At 39.8% G+C, this 20,289-nt stretch overlaps 1 protein-coding gene across 3 annotated transcripts in view; it reads left to right on the top strand.

Annotated features, from left to right (window-relative positions):
• The window catches only part of ENOX2 (ecto-NOX disulfide-thiol exchanger 2), a 347,998-nt gene that overhangs the window by 241,705 nt on the left and 86,004 nt on the right, over nt 1–20,289 (top strand). For all 3 annotated transcript variants that reach the window (XM_075538972.1, XM_075538971.1, XM_075538973.1), the window contains exon 4: nt 15,937–16,071. In XM_075538972.1, coding sequence (XP_075395087.1) covers nt 15,975–16,071 — 97 coding nt within the window. In that variant the 5' untranslated portion in view covers nt 15,937–15,974. The remainder of the gene's footprint in view (nt 1–15,936; nt 16,072–20,289) is intronic.

Below are 20,289 nucleotides of genomic sequence, written 5' to 3'. Positions count from 1 at the left end.
TGCTTTCAGCAAAAAAGGCTGTGTCATCTGCCTATCACTGATTGTTAATAAGCCTTCCTCCAATCCCAATGCCACACTTTTTCATATAGTTCACCTTCTCAGATTCTTTGCTCAGCACACACTCTGAACAAGTTTAATGAAAAGATATAACCCTAATGCACACCCTTCCTGATGTTAAACCATCAAGTATTCCCCCTTGTCTGTTTAAGCAACTCCTTTTAGTATAGGTATAGGTTCTGCAGGAGCACAATTAAATATTCTGGAATTTCCATTCTTTTCAATGCCTCCATTGTTTGTTATGAACCACACTGTAAAATGCCTTTGCACAGTAAATGAGACACCAGTAAACATCTTTCTGGTACAGTTTTTTCCCATCCAAAATCCACCTGACATCGGCAATGATATCTCTCATGCTACATCCTCTTTTGAATCTGGCCAGAATTTCTGACAGCCCTCTGTTGATGTGCTGCTGCAAGCATCATTGAGTGATCTCCAACAAAATGTTATTTGCATATGTTATTAATGATAATATTCAATGATGTCTGATTTCTGTTGACTTAGCTTTTAAAAAAAATGGGTGCAAATATGGGTCTCTTTTTGTTGGTTGGTCAAGTAGCTATCTTCCAAATTTGTTGACATACAGAAGTGAATGCTTCCAGTGCTTTATCAACGTGTTGAAACATTTCACTGGGTATCACAACAATTCCAACAATTCTAGGAGCCTTTAGTGCAGCTTAAACTTCATCCTTTAGTACTATTGATTCTAGATCATTTGCTACATCTTGAAATGATTGGCCATTAACCAGTTCTTTAGGTATATTGATTCTGTTTATTCTTTCCACTTTCTTTCTACACTGCATCGTTCCATATTTTGGACATTAAATCTTTCAGTAATGAAACTAAAGACTTGAATTTTATCTTCATTTCTTTCAGCTTGAGATAAGATGAGTGTTTTATTTCTTTTTGGCTTTCTCACCCCAGCTTGTTGTATATTTAATTATACTTTGTCTTTTCAAGCTTCCCTTTGAAATTTTCTGGTCAGCTCTTTAACGTCATCATTTCTTTAATTTACTTTAGCTACTGCACATTCAAGTATAAATTTCAGCATGTTTCTGACATGTATCTTTATCTTTTCTTTTCAGTCTTTTTATTCCCCTTCTGTTTTCTTCATGTATGATCTTCTAGCTGTCATCTCAGAACTCATCAAGTATTCTGTCATGATTGGCCAATGTGTCAAGTCTGTTCTTAATAGATGCTCTGAATTCAGGAGGTATTTTGGCTCCTGTGGACTTATTTTAAATTTCTTTAACTTCACCCTAAACATATATATGAGCAGGTAACAGTCTGTTCCACTGTCAAACCCTAGCTGCATTTTGGCTGCTGATACTGAGCTTCTCCATCATCTCTTGCCACAGATGCAATCGGCTGACTCCACATATATAACTCTAATAAACTCACTACCACCAAGTCAATGCTGACTCATAGTGATCTAGTTGGGTTCCCAAAATGTAACTATTTATAGGAGTAGAAAGCCTAGTCTTTCTCCCATGGAGCTGCTGACGCTTTCCAATTACTGAACATGGGGGTCACAGCCAAACTCGTAACCACTACACCACCAGGGTTCCTAGTACTCCACATGAATAGTCACCATTTATGACAAAACAAAACAACATGCAATGAAGAAGTTGTTGGTATTGCAAAATTATATCATGTGATCGTTCATTTCGTTTCTATCACCAAGACCATATTTCCAATTGCACTGCACATTCGGATAGTTCATAAACTGTCCTTTTTGATGTTGAATTTAATGGCATTCCTCTTGAATCTGCCATTCCCAGCATAGTAAAACATATGACTGCCTGATTCAAGATGGCCACTATGGGTCCATTTTAGATCACAAATGGCTAAGATATTAATTGTTATATGTTCCATTTTATGTTTCACAATTGACAATTTTCCTAGATTCATATTTCATATTCTGATTATTAATAGATGTTTCTAGTTGTTTCTTCTCATTTTGTTTCTTCCCATCAGCAAATGAAGGCCTCAGTCTCTGAGTTATTATGGTCAACTCTGTTGAGAAGACAACTTCTTCCCCTTTAGTGTTTTGAGTGCCTTCTGACCTGGGCTCATCTTCTGGGGCTATCTCTGACAGTGCTTTGTTGCTACTTGTATAAGTAATTGTATTGCTACTTGTATAATCTTCAGTGGCTAATTTCGCTGAAGTGGACAGCCTATTCCTTCATCATAGCCTCTTCCTAGTCTAGAATCTCTGCTGAAATGTGTTCACCTTGGTGATCCTTCTGGGATCTGAAATACTAGTAACATAGCCTCCATCATCACAGCAACATTAAAGTAGCCACAGCACGACAGACAAAATACAGACAATTGGTGGCTGTTTACACTCAATATGTCATTGGACTTAAAAACAATTTCCAGGCTCACTTTAATACTTAGCAAGTTCACTCTGACAAGTTCACTCAGGAAGTTGTGAGTCAAGAGGAGGGCAGTCTCTGAGTACTTCAAGTAGCCCTGGTGTCAGCTACTACCTAAAAGGTCGGTGGTTCAAACCCACCTGCCACACAGATTAAAGCTATAGCAGTCTTCTTCCACAAAGATTTATACCCTGACACTCCATAGGGCATTTCTTCTCTGGCCTATGAACTAGAATTAACTCTACAGCAATGAGTCCGGTTTGGTTTGCATTTTGAGAACTTTAGGTGCCTTGCCCCCCACCCCCCCCACGTCACAGCAAATGTCTAGCTTCTGGGAGAGGAAAGAACCTTTGTATGGTCATTGGGGATTTGAAGTTAAATGCTGGAATTGTAACCGTGGATTTATGGATGGTTATCCAAAGACTTCTTATCTTTATAGCTTTTCTTGGTGTTGAACCTGACAGAGAATGTAATGAACGAGTGGGCTTGTGTATTTATTTTCATCACTGGTTGGTTTCTCTCTGCTCAATCTAGATATACTGTAAGCACAGGCTGTCAGGAATTATGGCTTTCCTACCATGTGGAAATAAGTGGATAAGCAAATAACTCCCAGCCTGATTTTCTTTCCAATTCATTATTTACAGGGAATTCACCCTTTGTAATCACTTTCAAATCAAATTTGCTCTACCAGTCCCTGTAAGGTTTGCTCTGGAGCTCATCCCCAACCTAGATGCCTTTTATTTTTTAACAGCTTTGTCTCCTCTGTGTTAATGCCAATTTTAAAAAGCACGAATGGATTAAAGGTGATATCACTAGTGGCCTGGAGATTCACTCAGGATGAAAATTTAAGTTACAGTGGAAATGGATAAAGGGTAGGCAAGCCAACAACTCCCATGGGTTTGCTGTATTTAAGTATTCAGGAGCAATATTGAACTAAATGGGGGAAAGTGCTTTATATTTATGATAGGTTCCAGGAATGGCACTGCTATTAATATTGTCCCAGTATCACAAATGGCCAGCCAAATCCCTTGCATGTGGAATGTTCCTGGAGAGGCCAGCTACAGTGTGTATCCTCTGTCTAGCCCTCACAGAGCTCATAGTTATTGCGATAATCTCCCTTTGTCTGGTTGGAAAGCTGGCTGGGAAGAGCAGCTTGTGCCTATTCCATTGTCTCCCATATCTGTCCTGGATAATCAAGACGTGACACTAAGTGATTCTGGCTATCTTCCACAATAGATGCAAATGCCAACCATGCTTTTGGAGGAAAAAAAAAAAAAGAAATGGCGTTTTGGCAGCAGATCTGATGACTTTGGGTATCTACATTGGAAGTGGAACATATTTTAAGGATTTTAGTAGCAACACCACTTTTAGAAAATGCTTCAAACAGATTAGAGGCCAATAAATTAGTCCTGCTGCCCTTTCTGGCCATGTTCATGGTAAAGAACTGGTCAAAGAGGAATAGTCTTCTTTTTGCTATTAACCCATTTCCCATTATTATTGGTTGGTGCATGTGCTGGCACTTCTGTTTCCTTTTCACCTGAATTATAAACACACTCATGCCCACCCCCAATAAAAGATACCAGAGGACATGCTCATTACTATTCATATATTAATAATAAGTAGTATTTTACTAATACTGATGTAAGCACTGCAGTAATGTCATTTCCACTTATTTCTTCTTCTAATCCTCAGCACATACCTGACATAGGTACTGTTATCATCCTAATGTTTCATTTGTGTAAAATGAAGCACAGAGTTGTTTAGCTACTTGACTTACATCACACAGTTAATAAGTGATTGACCCAGTGTAGAACTTGGATCTACGCAATAAAACAATCAGGATCTTTACCTCAATTATCCTTCATCCAGGGTCACATGACATTAAGCATGGAGAACTTTTCGTGTTTTCTCTAAATTAAGGTATAGTAATAGCTAACAGGACTGTAGTGTAGTATGGTTTTCAAGAAGGAAAACAGTCATTTTTAAATATGAAGGTGATGAAGACAGTGTGAAGTTCTACATAATAAAGGCTTTTGTTTTCTGGATATAGCAAGTTCATGTGGAGTTTGAAACCAGTAGAGGTAAAGGAGCTAGAAATGGGCTAGGGCTGCTGGCCACATTAATCACTGCCACCTGTGGCTATATATAGCACTGCCCTTAATATTGGAGGATGACCCTGCTGAGGTGGCTTGTCCTCAAGCTAAAGTCCCTTTTGTCAGTAGGACTTAACATTTGACATGTTTTAGTGATCATGGCCAGCAGAGGCAGCACTAGGGCTGGTGGCACCCAGTGTGGTAATTCACTATGTCACTTCCTGTAGGTGATCTGCACAGCGAACCACCTGGGTGGCTCTGGCCTTCCCAGTCCAGCACTTTCCTCCCCCCACCCCAACCCCCACTCCATTCTAGTATTGACTCAGTGGCTAGAACCCATACCTGATGGCCTACTCCCTGACTGGCAGGTGATGCAGGCTCGGTGATAGCGATGAGTTACCACGCTGGGCAACTAGTGACACCAAGCCTAGTGATGCCACTCTCTTGGCAGCCCCTCCCTCTGCAGCTCACCCACTACAACCTCTGCTGCCATGGACTCTGAAGTCATTTGGTGTCATGGGATGCAATCTATCCACACTTCCATCACCACCCCCTTGTGACACCACTGATTGCCAGTCACTGACCCTGACTTAGACCATGGCCTTGTCGTGAGTGACTTGCAAAGCAAGGCAACAATATAGTCTCATAGCTATCCTCCCAGATAACAGGCAAAGAGAAGAGACAAAGGAATCTAGTGTTTTAACATTCTACTTCTGGGAGAAGACAATGATATGAAGAATACTTATTACTCATTCCCATCTTCCGCCCGTACAAGAACAATATCTAGGGGGGAGGCTTCAAAATGTTAATGGGAAAATTCCATGATCTTTTCAGTCTATATTTTCATGACCTTTTTGAAGCTCTCTCTTAAGTCTCAGACTTAGCACAAACACGCTCTTGTCTTCTCTACCATTTAAGATCGCCTCAGTGCCATGATGATTTATCATTTACAATTCAGTTCAAAGTAACCTCCTTCAGCATCACATCACTTCTTCTACGCCCCCTTCCTTCTGCACTGCCATACCGCCCTGAAGCAGAGTAACTGTCTCCCTCTCCTTCTGATTCCGGTGTAGCTATCATCAAACGACAATGACTATTGCTTTCATGTCCGTCGCTCCCACTAGTCTGTGAGCAGCTCAAGGGGCAAGGGAACATGTGTTTTCACCTTGGTACAGCCACATAGTACATAGATCTAAGAAATCTGGAAGCCCTGCAATGACATCTGACACAGACTTAGCTACTGACCCTGTGACACGGGTGGAATCCTGGTTTTTTTACAGTCTAGGAAAATGAAGTCTTGTTGCTCTTGTATGTGTGTAGTGGGCATAGGAGGTGCCTAGGGTGTTGAGGAGCCCTGGTGCCCAGAGGTGATATTGTTCAACAGGTAACCAAAAGGTTTAGTGGTTGAAAGCCACCAATGCCTCCATGAGAGAAAGATGTGGCAGTCTGCTTGTGTAAAGATTACAGCCTTAGAAACCCTATAGGGCAATTCTACCGTGTCCTATTGGGTCGCTATGCGTCAGCATCAACTCGAGGCAATAAGTAATGGATAGGGTGCTTGTCAAACAGCCTGATTGCTCAACCCCTGCCAGAATGGTGGCCCCTGCCCACAGAGGAACTGGCTAGGAAGTGGCCAGGTGACTCAAATGCACATGGTTGTAGCATGTGTAGAAAAACGGGTGTCAAGCAATTGCTGTAAGTCACAGTGAGGACATGGTAGAGCTAGCTTTGAAACTCAGACTTCTAAATTCAGATCTAGCTCCTTCTGTACTTCTCTTTGTGGTTCTCTGCCTCTTATGGCAAGAAAGTGGACTGAAACATGTGGAAAGAATTGTGTAGCCACAAGGACGCAAGCAAACCAGCTTATGGATTAACCACAGAGCAAGGTGAGTTTTTGCTTGTTTCCCCTCCCAAGAATATTGCCAGACTTTCCACAGCATAACCTTAAAGGTGCCAAATCCTCTCTTCCGTATCTTACCTCAGAAATGCATGCATTTTGAGCTTTGGGAACTTACAGCATTTGTTTTCTCCTTTCTCTACCTTATCACTCCACTGGCCACCCTGTTAACTTAAAAAGCAACTTCAGTCCCTGAAACTAATGGGTTAATTTATTAAATATTAGCATTTCTAGTTGAAATCCATTAGCTACAGCATTTGGATTTGTGGCAGTAATATTAATGTATCTGTTCTAAAACCAGGGAAAGAAATGTGTGATTTACTAGGCAATTAGTGCAGATGTTTATAGGAGCTGGAGCAGGGTAACATTTTAAAGCCCATTTATGTTGGTTGGTGTTCTTTACCTAGATATTAGTTGAGGAAATATGCAATAAATGTGAAGCTATAACTCTAAAGTGCAGGTGTCACACTCAGCCATCCAGTCTAGATCAGTGTAACGTTAGTCCTCTACTACTTCAAGAAAACAAAAAGCAAGGGACCAACCATTGACCATAAACCTAAAAAAAAAAAAGCCTAAGAGAGCCTGTCTTGGGCAACCAGTCACTGACTGAGGAAGCTCAAGGCCATGGATGGACATGGGGGCTCCAGAACCCCTGATTCCGGCCTCCACCTAGTGTTTAGGATCTCAGTTCTCGGGCTTACATGCAGCTAAAATCTTTCAAGAAGCTAGGATGATCTCAAAGATGCTTCAGCTTCTGTCAGCCCACCCTGGAATTACAAAGAGCCCCCTAGCTCCAGCTCAGTTAAGTGGGAGAAGAGACCCCCAGAAGCCAGCTGAATCTTTCTAGAAAAAAAGGAAGAGGGTGATAAATTGTCTGGGGGGTGCGGGGGAAATAGTTACTATCGTAGATTCTCATTCAAGAAAAATCCATGTATACAGAGCAGAACTTCTCCAAAAGGTTTTCAAGGTGATTACCTTCCTGAATCAGATCACCAGGCTTCTCTTTGGAGGTACCTCTGGGTGGGTTTGAATCACCAACCTTTAGGTTAGTAGTTGAGTGCTTCACCATTTGTAACACCCAGGAGCTCTTAAGGATAAAGGAAAAAACAAAAACAAAACAAACTCATTGCTGTTGAGACAGTTCCACCCTATAACTAAAAAGCAAAACACAACTTGATTTTAACTCAACCCTGTATAGAACAGAGTCAAAGTGTCCCATAGGATTTTCAGTACTATAAATATTTATGGAAGCAGATGGCCAGGTTAGCAGCCAAGCATTTAACCACTGCATCACCAGGATCTTTAACACTAGGTTTATGGACATTTCTTTTATACCTATCACTATGGACATGGAGCAAATTGGCATGTGAATGAAATTGCACATTTTCCTTTAAATGCAACATACATATGCATACCCTATATACTCGAGGATAAGCCAACCATACTATCAGCCAAGGCACCTAATTTTACCACCAAAACTGTATTAGAATTGTGCTGAAATATTTTGAGAATGATGAGGGCAATGAATGTACAAATGTGCTTTACACAATTGATGTATGTATGGAATGTGATAAGAGTTGTATGAGCCCCTAATAAAATGATTTTAAAACAACAACACTAACAATAAAATATGCTGAAAACCTTGGTTTATGCACGTGTATATAGGTACTAGCTTATTATACAACATTTGAGATAGTTGGTTCGACATATCGTAAGGGCCTCTTTGGTTGGTTAGTATGACAGTTGTTTGTTTTTATATTTCATATTTACTAAGAACTTTTTGACTATCTTTAGATTTATTACTGAACAATGCTTTCATGAATGAAATCCATTACTGGGATGAATTCAATTTACGTTTGCGTCAAATTGACGCATATCCATTGAGATAGGTTTATCACACAGAGAGTTTCCAGATTAGAAGGCTTAGAAGAAAATGAATTTGGATATATATCTGTCTCACCAAATGGATAAAAAGTCAGCATAAATGGTAGGAGGTAAATATAAATGGTTTCTGTAATTGTTTAGGAAATTGAAATGCATTAAAATGTATCTCTTGCAAACCCTAGTGTTAAGATAAAACCAATATCACTGCCATTGAGTGAATGTTGACTCTCTGTGGGTTTCTGAGACTGTAACTGTTTATAAGAGTGGAAAGCCCAGTCTTTCTCCCTAGGAGATGCTGGTGGTTTCAAACTGCCGACCGCGCAATCGCAGCCCAACACATTACCATTATGACACCCCCAAACAACTGCCATGAAGTTGATTGTGAATCATATCTAGAGTTTCTGAGACTCTAAATTTTGATGGAAACAGATAGCCTTGACTTTCTCCCCCGGAACAGCTGATGGCTTTGAAGTACCAAACTTGCTTGTAGTTAGCACCATTGTGGGATGAAAATCGGGGTTGAGAACTTGTGCTACGCCAAATATTGGGCTCAGCTTTCTTAGTACTACCATGATAATAGAGCTCAGTGTTTGAAGGTCTGGACTGTGCAGCCAAGCTGCCAGAAGCGGCATTCCAACTCCAGCCCTAACTATATTATGTATGTGCTTGGACAATTTTCTAACTTCTCGTACCTCATTTTCTTTATCTGTAAAAGGGTCCATTAAAATCAATATTATCTATAGGGTAGGATAAAGCTGTCTGGTGGTGTCATGCCTTACATATTGGGCTGTTCTCCACAAGGTCAGTGGTCGGAACCCACCAGCTGCTGGTGAGAAAGATGAGGTTTTCTGCTCCTGTAAAAGTGTACAGCCTTGAAATTTCACGGGGGAAGTTCCACTCTGTCCTCTAGGGTCATTGTGAGTCAGAATTGACTCGAGGGCAGTAAGTTGAGTGGTTATCATAGAGTAGCTGTGGGGCTTTGGATATATAATTCATGAATGGTCAGCCTCAGCCAGTGGCCCTCTGGAAGAAGGGCCCGGTGATCTGCTCCTGGCAGTGTTTACAGTCTGGTGTTTGTTGAAAATCAATAACCACAATAACAACAACACACAAGAAGAGTTTTGGGTGCCCAGCAAGCTTTTAATAAGCCTTAGGATTATCCTTAGTACCTAAAAGAGGAGTATCATTACCTTCAGTGGTATAGGTGAACAAACAGGCTAACAAGTTTAGGAACTTTCTTAGAGTCATGCAGCTAATTAGTATTGTTGCCCAGATTTGATTTTAGATGTGAATGGGCCCAAGGGCTGTGTTCTTTCCACTACACCTTGTTGCCTCATAAATGTGGGGCATCTGTTGGGAGTTCCTTGGAGAAGTACCTACCAAAATCTGTAGCCTTATTCTTCACTGCTATCTCCACCACCATCACTGCTATCTGGAAGGCTTGGCTCCCTCACTTCTTATGTGGTATTGGTGGTGGTAGTGGGTGTTAGGGGTCATTAAGTTGATTCTGACTCATAGTGACTCCTTGCTACTGAATAGAACTGCCCCATGGAGTCTTAGAGTCTACAAACTTAAATGAGCAAATCAGTAGGTCTTTTCTCATGTGGGTTCAAAGTACCAAATTTTGGGGTTGCAACCAAGCACTTAATGGGTAGGTTACCAGGACTCCTCCAGCTTCTCTTAGATCTAAGTAGATACACTGAATATCCTTTTAACTTCTCCAATACAGAGCTAGCTGTCTCCAGGACAGAGACAGAGACAGAGACAGGTGTCTCCTGCTTAGTGAAGATAACTTGAATGATCCTTCCAGGATACTGTGTGCTTTGTGAAAACACCTTCTGCCACAGTCTCTCATTTAATTTGAGGATCAAATTAAAATCTTGATACCCCACCCTACCCCCTCACAAGCCATGCGAGCATGGTGACCTACAGTATAGGCTACCATTCGAACGGTTTGCTTTTCTTCCTTTATCTTCTTTGCCCTCCCTTTTCCTCTCTTTCCCTCCCTTGCTCTCTCCTTTCGCCAAGAAAGCATGATTCAACATCCTGGTGGACTTGAGTGACTCTTTGATCCATCCCTGTTAACGCTTATGAGCAGGTAAACCCCTGCTTGTCTAATAGCATCATGTGTCTTAAAACGTCTGGAGGCCTTGCCTCATCAAAGCATCTATCAGTTCTTTCACTCTGCATAAAACCATGATGCAAGCTGTAGCGTCACGGCTGGTGACGTCTGTGATGAGGGGCTGTGCCTGGGGTGCACAAACAATGATTAATTGTTAATTTTCAAAGAAAATGAAGTGATTCAAAATAACACCCGCAACACTTCATGAGCAATAAATACCAGGCAGAAAAATAAAACCCCGAGTCCTATGCTTAATGCCAACCCAACACATGATTTATTCTATTGTTTCCTTTCTCTTAGCCAGGGAACAGAAAGCACAATTTTATTCAGTGCTAGGACACCCAACCCTGCCCTTATATTTTAATCTTCCACAACAAGTACAGACAGAGTATCTACTGTTTACGAAGTCCTGAGTGATATGGCCAGATTGTCTTCCCTGGTTTCTGCTAGTATTTTCTAAACTTACTATGAGTGCGATTAATGTCAATGAATCATACGTATGATTGTTATAATAACAAATTTTATGCCTATTTACTTTATAATATTAACAATTCTTAAAGCAAAGCAACAACTTAACAATAGGTATAAACCTAGACATATGGAAACGTAAATAAGAGGGTTTTTGTCTTATTAAAATAATATAGTTGAAGAGATGGTACTACCTCACTAGCCTTATTTCAAAAGAAATTAGGAAACATTTGCAATAACTTAAGTCCATCATAAGATGGGAATTGTTACATAATGTGTGTATATGTGTCTTGTCTTCAAGACCAAGGAACCTGTCAGAATGAGTGAGTAGTTAACCAGTGAAGCATAAACAACACAAAATTAAACAGATGGCAGTGATTCTGTAGTTATGGAGTGATACCAAGTTAAAGTGGATTATCACTTCCAAACCTTTGATTCTTTTGGCGCTAATGTGCCACATCTTATTCCAAAGTGCCATCGGGCACTCATTCACAACCGCTCTGCAACCTCCGCTCTCTTAAGGAGTTTCCATGCAAGCGGAATAGCAGAGCCAGCATGGAAGGACATGCTCTTCAGAATTGGTAAAGTATTTGGAAGACTATTTGGCAGCTGCTAGTACTTCCCTTCTGAATCTCCATGGCCATCGTTAGTAATGGAAGGAGTCCTGGGAAACTAAGCAATCCCTTCCTTTGGTGCTGTGGGACTACTTTGATCAAACACTTCAAGAAGTTGCTGGATGTCTATTTTTAGCCTCAAAAGTGAATCAAGCCAGGACTTAACTTTCTAGCACTGATTCTCAGCAGGTGTTTGGCCCAGCATGTTTTCTTAGTGCAGACCTAAAATCCACATCGCTGCCAGATAGAGATGATCATCTGGAATTTCTCTTTGAAGTAAAACTGTGTTAAGCATGCTTGTATATCTGACTGTGCCTATATGGAAAAAAAGGTATCATAGCTAATAAGAGCAAACTCAGTTATTAGTTGGGTACATCTATCCTAGGTGTAACCCTCAGCAAATTCCTGCATATAAATATAGTTGTCTGGGCAAAAGCATAAGTTTACCAATGGTGCCATCCCTTTTAAGACAATTTGTCATTCTGAAAAGGGATATAAATAGTCATTTGGGAGTCCTTACTGCATAGATTGGATATTGTGCCCCAAATCAATGTCAGTTGATTTTCTTTGCCATTCATTTAAATATCTCTTGAATACTTACTTTTTTTGCCAGAGACTAAACTAAGAAATGAGGAAACAAAGATACCTGAAACCCAGGCCCTGACTTAGAGCAAGCCCTGGTGGGATGCTACTCCTAAAGTTGGCAACTTGAGCCCATCAGCTGATCCTCTTGAAGACAGATGTGGCATTCAGCTTCCATGAAGATTACACTCTTGGACATGCTGTGGTGGCAGTTCTACTCTATCTCACAGGGTTGCAGTCAGTTGGAAGCAACTAGCTGGTAGTTGGTTTGACCTAAAGGCTTATATGGACCAGCAGAGGAGTCTAGCAGTTAATGGTAAATTTTCAGTTGTTGTTCCTGATTCCTGGAATGCTCTTCGATCCACCCCTCCCTAATCACTAGTTTAAAATGATTCTCTGTGAAAGCTTTCCCGGCATTCCTCTTCTCCTCTACCTTCCAACCCTGTACATACACAAAATTTATTCCAGCGGATTAAATCACTCCTTCCACATTCCCTTAGCACTTTAATCCTAGTTTTATTACAGCACTTATTATAATAATTTATATTTGGTTGTTTTTATGTCTGCTTCTCACTGTGCTATATTCATCCAGAGTAATAGGACCAGGCATATAGTAAAATTCAATACAAATTTGGTTATAGGATTGGAGTAAAAGAGAGTTAACAAACATGAAAATCAAATTCTAGATACAATACTATCGGAATATGTATGAAAGAATAATTAATACCAGTTTCTCAAACAAGGTGGCATTTGAGATGACCCTTGAAAAATGAGTAGAATTTGATAGGTGGGGATGGATGTTGGGGAAGGGACACAGATGAGACAGTCATTGAAGACAGAACTTCTTAAGAACTATAGAAGAATAATCATTGTGGAAAAATAATGGTGTTAATTATACATGTTCCTTAGAAGTTCATATAAACAATCCTCATAGGACTTCTATATATTTTGAAAATAATATAGTCTGTTAAAATACCTGAAAACTTTAGGTCATTCTCCTCACCTCCAGTACATACATTACTCCACAGTTTGCTATGTTAGTGCATTGTAAATTCCTATTCATTGATTTCAAAGTCTTTTGCTGAGAAGGATTCCTAATTTTCTTATATTTTGTAATACTGCAGTCAGTCAGTACCCAAACTTTTACAAGATATTATTTTTGACACTGATATTTAGTCCTTATGATCTTAGCAGTTCCCTCTGTGAGTCGTTCTCAGCCACCAAAAACACGGACATCTCTAAAGACCCTTGTGGCGATGCAAAAAAAAAGAGAGAGAGAAAGAACAAAAATACTAATAAATCTTCATTGGCCAAATTCATACTCTTTCAACTCTTCAAGCTATAACCCATTGCCATCAAGTTGATTCCAACTCCAGGAGATCCCATGCATTTAGGGCAGAACTGCACTTTATAGGGGTTTCAAGGATGAAGGCACTACAAACTGTTCATGGAAAAATGGAATGAAAAGACAGTGCACTTTTTCTATTAACTTTTTGAAGCCCCCTCGTACAGCACCAAGATTTTCTCCAGAGATGGAATCCATTTCTTCAGGTGGATTCAAACTGTAAACCTTTAAGTTAGTAGTCAAGCATTTAACCATTTGCACCAACCCAGGGACTTCTTTTACAGCTATGAAAAAAAGTAATTGCTGCCAGCCCTGGTGGTATGATGGTTACGCACTGGGCTGCTAACTACGAGGTCAGCAGTTCAAAACCACCAGCCCCTCAACAGAATAAACTGGGACTTTGTATACCCATAATTAAAGTCTCAGAAGTATACAGGGGCAGGTCTACCCAGTCCTATAGGGTGCTATGAGCCAGCAGCAATTCAGTGGTAGTGAAAATTGACTTTTAGTCATAGATTCCTTATAGGACATTATAGAATTGCTCTATATGGTTTCCTAAGGCTGTAATTCTCTATGGAAGCAGACTGCCCCATCTTTAAACCATAGAGCAGCTGGTAGGCTCAAACTACTGACCTCTCAGTTTACAGCTGAGTGCTTAGCATTTTGTGCTACTGGGGCCATGTAGGCTTGACTGTCATATAAACTTGACCCAAAGGATATTTGACGACCCTGGTTTGTTTTCTTAAGAAGATTTACAAGGAGGCTAAGCATTGTAAACTGAACATGTGGGCTACAGTCCTTGTACATGGAGACATCACAAGTTCTGAAATCTGACTTGGACTACAGTAATGAATGCTTAGGCCCATCAGTTATTGTGTGTGTGTGTGTGTGTATGTGTGTGTGTGTGTGTGTGTGTGTGAGAGAGAGAGAGAGAGAGAGAGAGAGAGAGAGAGAGAGAGAGAGAGAGAGAGAGAGAGAGAGAGAAAACGCACGCAATAGACAGACACAGACAAAGAGAGAGAGAAATTTGTGAGAGAGAAGAAGGCATATATAGGCAGCGGAGAATAAGAAAATTATAGTTCAGCAAATAGTGCTTTGAGACATTTGCATTTGCTTGTTGTGACCAATCAGTTACCAAAATAGCCCGTGTATAAATAACCTAGCCAAAGATCATCCATGATGTTTCCGGGTTGGAAGGCTATGATAGACAAATCACTAGCTACTCTTATACAACTATACCCTTTAGGGGTATAACCGGCAGAAATACATACTGAGAGGTAGGAGAAAAAACATGGCAAGTTCTCCCATGAGTATCAGCTGTCAAAGGGAAATGTCTCAAAATAAAAGCCACCCTCTATGTTGAGATGACTTTCTCCCCCATCTATACAGTAGGTACATACACATGCACATATAACCTACTTTTATGGCTTTACTTATGTCATCCCTGCTCCTGGGATGTTTCCCCCTTGTTTTGTACCTATTAATTCCTACCCATCACTCAATGAAACTTAGGCCAAAGTAGTCTTCATTCCTCAAACATTTTTGGTCCATACCACTAAAATGTGTTAGTACTTCTTACTTGTTTATTTTGATTTAATAAGACTTAGTGGGAAACCTGTGTGACCTTGGGCAATATATGTGACCTTGCTAAACATTTCGGTTATTAGTGATGTGATAGCCTCTATATTTCAGTATTGTTCTGAGAATTAAAAAGAATAATGCATGTCAAGTGCTCTACAAAAAAATAAGGCAATTGTTCAATAACTAGTGATGGCCATAGTGGTGCAGGTGGTAATAATAGTGATTATCATTACCATCATCATCAGTGTCTCCAATAGATTATGCAACCCTTGAGGATGGGGACTATGTCTCCTGTCTACTTTCTTTTTAGTATATGTCTAGTTCCACAAATACTCAACCAGCTAATTTGATGTTTCTTTATTGTATATCTAGGTCTATTCAATGGTACTACTTCAAAGATATAAAATTGAATCAGGAATATAATTTTCAGTTTTTACTGCCAACTGCGGAAGCCCTTGGATGTTTTTTCTTTGTTTGCATGCATGAGTAGTTTGGATCGAAGCTGCTGAAGTAATCGTATTCAAGTAGACTATGAGAAGAACAGGCAACCTCTTAATCCTCCCAAGCATCTGTCGTGTGTGTGTGTGTGTGTGTGTGTATGTACATAAGTATACATATATATACGCAAAAAGTGGGGATGGGTAAAAAGAAAGGGAAAGATGGAGAAAAGGAAGAAGAAATTCTTTCACTAAGTTTCATCTCATGGACTGCTTTCAAGTTTCATGACTGTCTACCAATTCAAATTGTATTGTTTTAACATTTATAAGAAACGTGAAGTTGAGGCCTTATTCATCACTTTACCCATCTGGCTATTATTATAAAGAGTTTGGCAGAGTTTACATATTGCTAAGTAGAATAGATGCTGGAATCCTAACATAACAAATTACTTGCTTTTCCTCCCACCCCCGCCCCCAGCTGACAGCACTAGAACTCTGAATGTGGATGCTACTGCGATGACCTTACCTATGTCTGATCCAACTGCATGGGCCACAGCAATGAATAATCTTGGGATGGCACCAATTGGAATTGCCGGACAACCAATATTACCTGGTATGCTATTTTTAATCACCTAATACATGCTCCTTTTAATTGACTATGTGGTAATAAATATAGCCATATGATATGACTTATTTTGAAGATGGCATTTTCCAGATTCTGCCTAGAGTCTACATTTTTGTAATATGAGCTTTATAGACTGGGTGGCTAATAGCTACTAGTATACTCCCTATTGCACTGTGGTAAAGTTAGGACATGACTAATGGAGATAGAGTAACATAATGTGTAAGCAGTTAATTGAAATAAAATTCAAGAAGATTTTGGAAACGAATACAAAACTTGTCTAATTTGTCGATTTATTGGGGAGCAAATAGACATTGAGATGGAAAGAGAATAAGTAGATAAAACTTCTTTTTTTTAACTTGCTCTTGAATTGATTTCCACTTTTGGTAACCTCATTTTTTTTCAGAGTAGAACTGTGTTCCATAAAGTTGTTAATGGCTGGTTTTTCAGAAGTAGATTGCCAGGCCTTTCTTCGGATGTGCCTCTCAATGGACTTGAAGTTCTAACCTTTCATATAGCACACATTTGAACCATCTAAGGACTCCAGAGCTGATACCCCTCAAAGCTTAGATTACTAAACAGGAGAAGAGGAGATGGTGGGGACAATCTCTAAGGATATTTAAAAATTTGAATAGTTGTCTGTGTTCCTTTCAACAGAGTAGCCCTGAAGAGAATGGCCATAATGGACTAACTCCATCTCCACTAAAGGGGAAAGTCATTGTCATAGTATGTGAAGGGTTTTGTTTACATATTAAAAGTCTCCTGAATAGAGTTATCTCGCCATTAAAATGGGTTTGTGAATAAGTCGAGAAGTCATGGGGTAGCTTTTTAAACAACCTCAACATATAGTTATTTAGTGCTTTCTCTCCCCAACTATCGAGACCCCAGTTCTATCTTACAAATCTGGCTAGACACACAGAATCCAGGACCGATAAACCCCTCAGGACCAATAACAAGAGTAGTGATAACATGAGGATGGGGGAAGGTGTGGGGAGAAGGGGGAGAAAGAGGGAACTGATCAAAATGATCAATGTCCACCCCCCCCGGGGAGACGAATAACAGAAACATGGGTGAAGGGAGGCAGTGGACAGTGAAAAATATGAAAATAAATTAATTCATAAATTATCACGGGTTCATGTAGATAGAAGGGTAGGAGGGGAGGGGGAAGGAAAGAAGAGCTGATACCAAGGGCTCAAGTAGAAAGAAATGTTTTGAAAATGTTGATGGCCACATATGTACAAATGTGCTTGACACAATGGATATGTGTAATGTTATAAGAAAGGTAAAAAACGCCAATAAATTGACTTATTCAATTTTTAAAATTAATCAATTGAAAAAATAAACAACCTAAACATAACTCTCCTTAGATTTATTTGTGATCCTATATAAAAGCCTGAGAAGGTTAGGTCATTCTGAAACCTTGTATCAGCGTGGTCTGCACAGTCCAGAAGCTGTTTAGAATTCTAAAATCTCAGGTTCGAAACTTGTCTTCCTGAATCAGAAGTTGTATCTTAACAAGGTACTTCAGATGATTCACATCCATGCCAAAGCTAAGAAACACAGATCTGGGTTGATGTCATGTGTCCTGTCATCCTAGCCCAGATTTTAAATGCTTAAATGGGGGGTCACATAGGGTCGGAGGCAACAGTAGCAATCATACATTAAGAAATGTTATTATACTGAAATAGAAAACAAATAAGACAAGTAAGGAAACATGAAGAAAGTATGTGAATGAGAACAGGGGTGGGAGAGGCTGCATTCATTATTTGACAGAGGCAAAGAATCATTCTAATAAACTAATTCCTATGATTGGACTGCGTCTTATTCCACTGGTCCAATCATTATTGAGATGAACACCCCAAAATACAATGAGGACTAGAGTGCTTGGCCCATGGATCTCCTTGGGCTTTAAATGACTAGGGCAGGTGATGACCTCAGACTCTGGTGGGTCAGTCTGAGTGAGGTCCAAGCCTGTTTCTTTCATGAATTTGACCCTGTGCATTTATATCAGTTATATACCTGCTATGATACTCGGTTTTCTCATCCATAAAATTAGGCTAACAATACCTACCTTCTAGGGTTGGTGTTTGTATATAAAGTAGCACAACTTATGTGGGAAAATGTCACTTGTTAAAATTCTATATTTTGCATAAACATTTGTAAAGGCAGCACTGGGTATTTTATTTAGTCTTTTGTTATTTCATTATAATATTGTTTATTGTACATACTCATGTATAGGCCGAGTTTTTCAGCACATTATTAATGCCGTTTTGTGGTAAAATTAGGTGCCTCAGCTGATATTTGTGTCAACTTATATACCTATTCAAACTATATTGCTTATAGATTATACCTTCATGTGGAGTGATTCTGAGTGACAGTCTCAAACAGTCTAGGGTGACATTAGTTTCTTTATCTGTAAAGGGAGAGGGGATAATAACAGATCTATTTCATAGGATTGCTAGAAAGATTAAATAATATACTGAGCACAATGCTTGGCATCTAATAAGCCTTCACTTAAGCTTAATTGTTATTATTTTTTCTACCAGTAGTAGTAAAATATTCTCCTGGAGATTAGAAAAAAAAACCAAAATGCACTGCCAGCGAATCAATTCTTTCTCCTAGGGCCCTTATAAGGCCTTATAAGTGTAGAAATAACCCCTGTGGGTTTTCTGAGACTGTAGCTCTTTATGGGAGGAGAAAGCCTTAGTTGTATCCCATGGAGCAGCTGTGGCTTCTCAACTACAAGCCTTGGAGGGAGTAGCCCAGCATGTAGCCACTAGACAACCAGGGCTCCCTGAGAGTTACACGAGATATCAAACTGCTTTCTGCAGAGGGCTGCTAAGATGCTATTTAAATTGAAGCATTTGGGCTCTAATTGTCAGCTCTTATGCATTTTGCACACATCCATATATGTGAAACCTCAAGGATGGATTTCATTTCCACTTCTAGCTTCCTTTGTCTACATCTTGAGATTAGCAGGAGCTTTGGATCTAGACTGCTTAGGTTAAAATCCCTGCTTTACCATTAAGGACTTACAGTATATACACAAATATAAGCCGACCCAAGTATAAGCCGAGGTACCTAATTATTACCTGGGAAACCAGAAAAACTGATTGACTCGAGTATAAGCCTAAGGTGGGAAATGCAGAAGCTATTGGTGAGTTTCAATAATCAAAACAAATGAAAATAAAATTACTAAAAATTGAGACATCAGTGGGGTAATATATTTAAATATTTATTTTAAATAAAAAAACATAAATAAAAGGACAAGTCATTTAACATTAGTAAACCAGCACAGTAAGTGCAACAAAAACAATAAGGTATCAACAATGATGCCTTAAGAGTACTGTTCCCTGAGCTCAACCAGCAACCAAGCTAAAATGTAGAGTTAAAATCCTTCAAAACTGGATTCCTCATCATCATCCGTATCCCAATGCAGAGCTTCAGCTGGTGTGAGGTCATCATAGACGCTGTCCTCACTGAGATCGCCGTCATCACCATCACTGCTGTCATTTTGATACAAAGCGCAGTCTTCACTGCCATCCATAGCATTACTAATACTACATTTATGGAAGGCACGTCGCACCATGTCTTCTGCAATGCCTTCCCACGCATCTTCAACCCACTTTGCTATTAACTCTGTGTCAGCCTTCATAAGATTTCCTCCTTTTGTTAGTCGGGCTTGACCAGATGACATCCATTCATGCCACATCCTTCACACATGGTCTTTAAAAGGCTTATTCAAAGATACATCCAGAGGCTGCAGTACAGATGTAAGCCCACCTGGAATAACAGCTAGAGTAACTTTACCAGATTTTGTCAATCTTTTTAATGTCATCCGGTAGGTGGCCTCTGAACAAGTAACGATGGCTTTTTCTTTAAGGCTGCTCCTGGTCGTTTGGTTGCAAATTTCTTCCAGCCATTTTTTTTTTGTTCCATCTCCATCCATCCAGGCTTTAACATGTGCACGCACAGTAGTTCTTGATGGGAAATTGATGTTTTTAGGCAAGGCCTTTCTTTTAAAAATAATGGCAGGATGCAGCTTAGTTCCATTAGCCAAACATGACAGAACCAACTGTAAAGTTTTTTTTTTCATTTCCTGTGGTTTTGATAAAAATGTTTTTTTTTCCTAAACTTGCCACAGTTCTGTTGCTTGGAAGATCAAAAGTCATGGCAGTTCCATCCATATTCCCAGTATCTGCCAGGTCA

Source organism: Tenrec ecaudatus, chromosome X, assembly GCF_050624435.1.
Source record: "Tenrec ecaudatus isolate mTenEca1 chromosome X, mTenEca1.hap1, whole genome shotgun sequence".
Taxonomy (NCBI): domain Eukaryota; kingdom Metazoa; phylum Chordata; class Mammalia; order Afrosoricida; family Tenrecidae; genus Tenrec; species Tenrec ecaudatus.
This window is presented reverse-complemented; position numbering and strand designations above follow the sequence as displayed.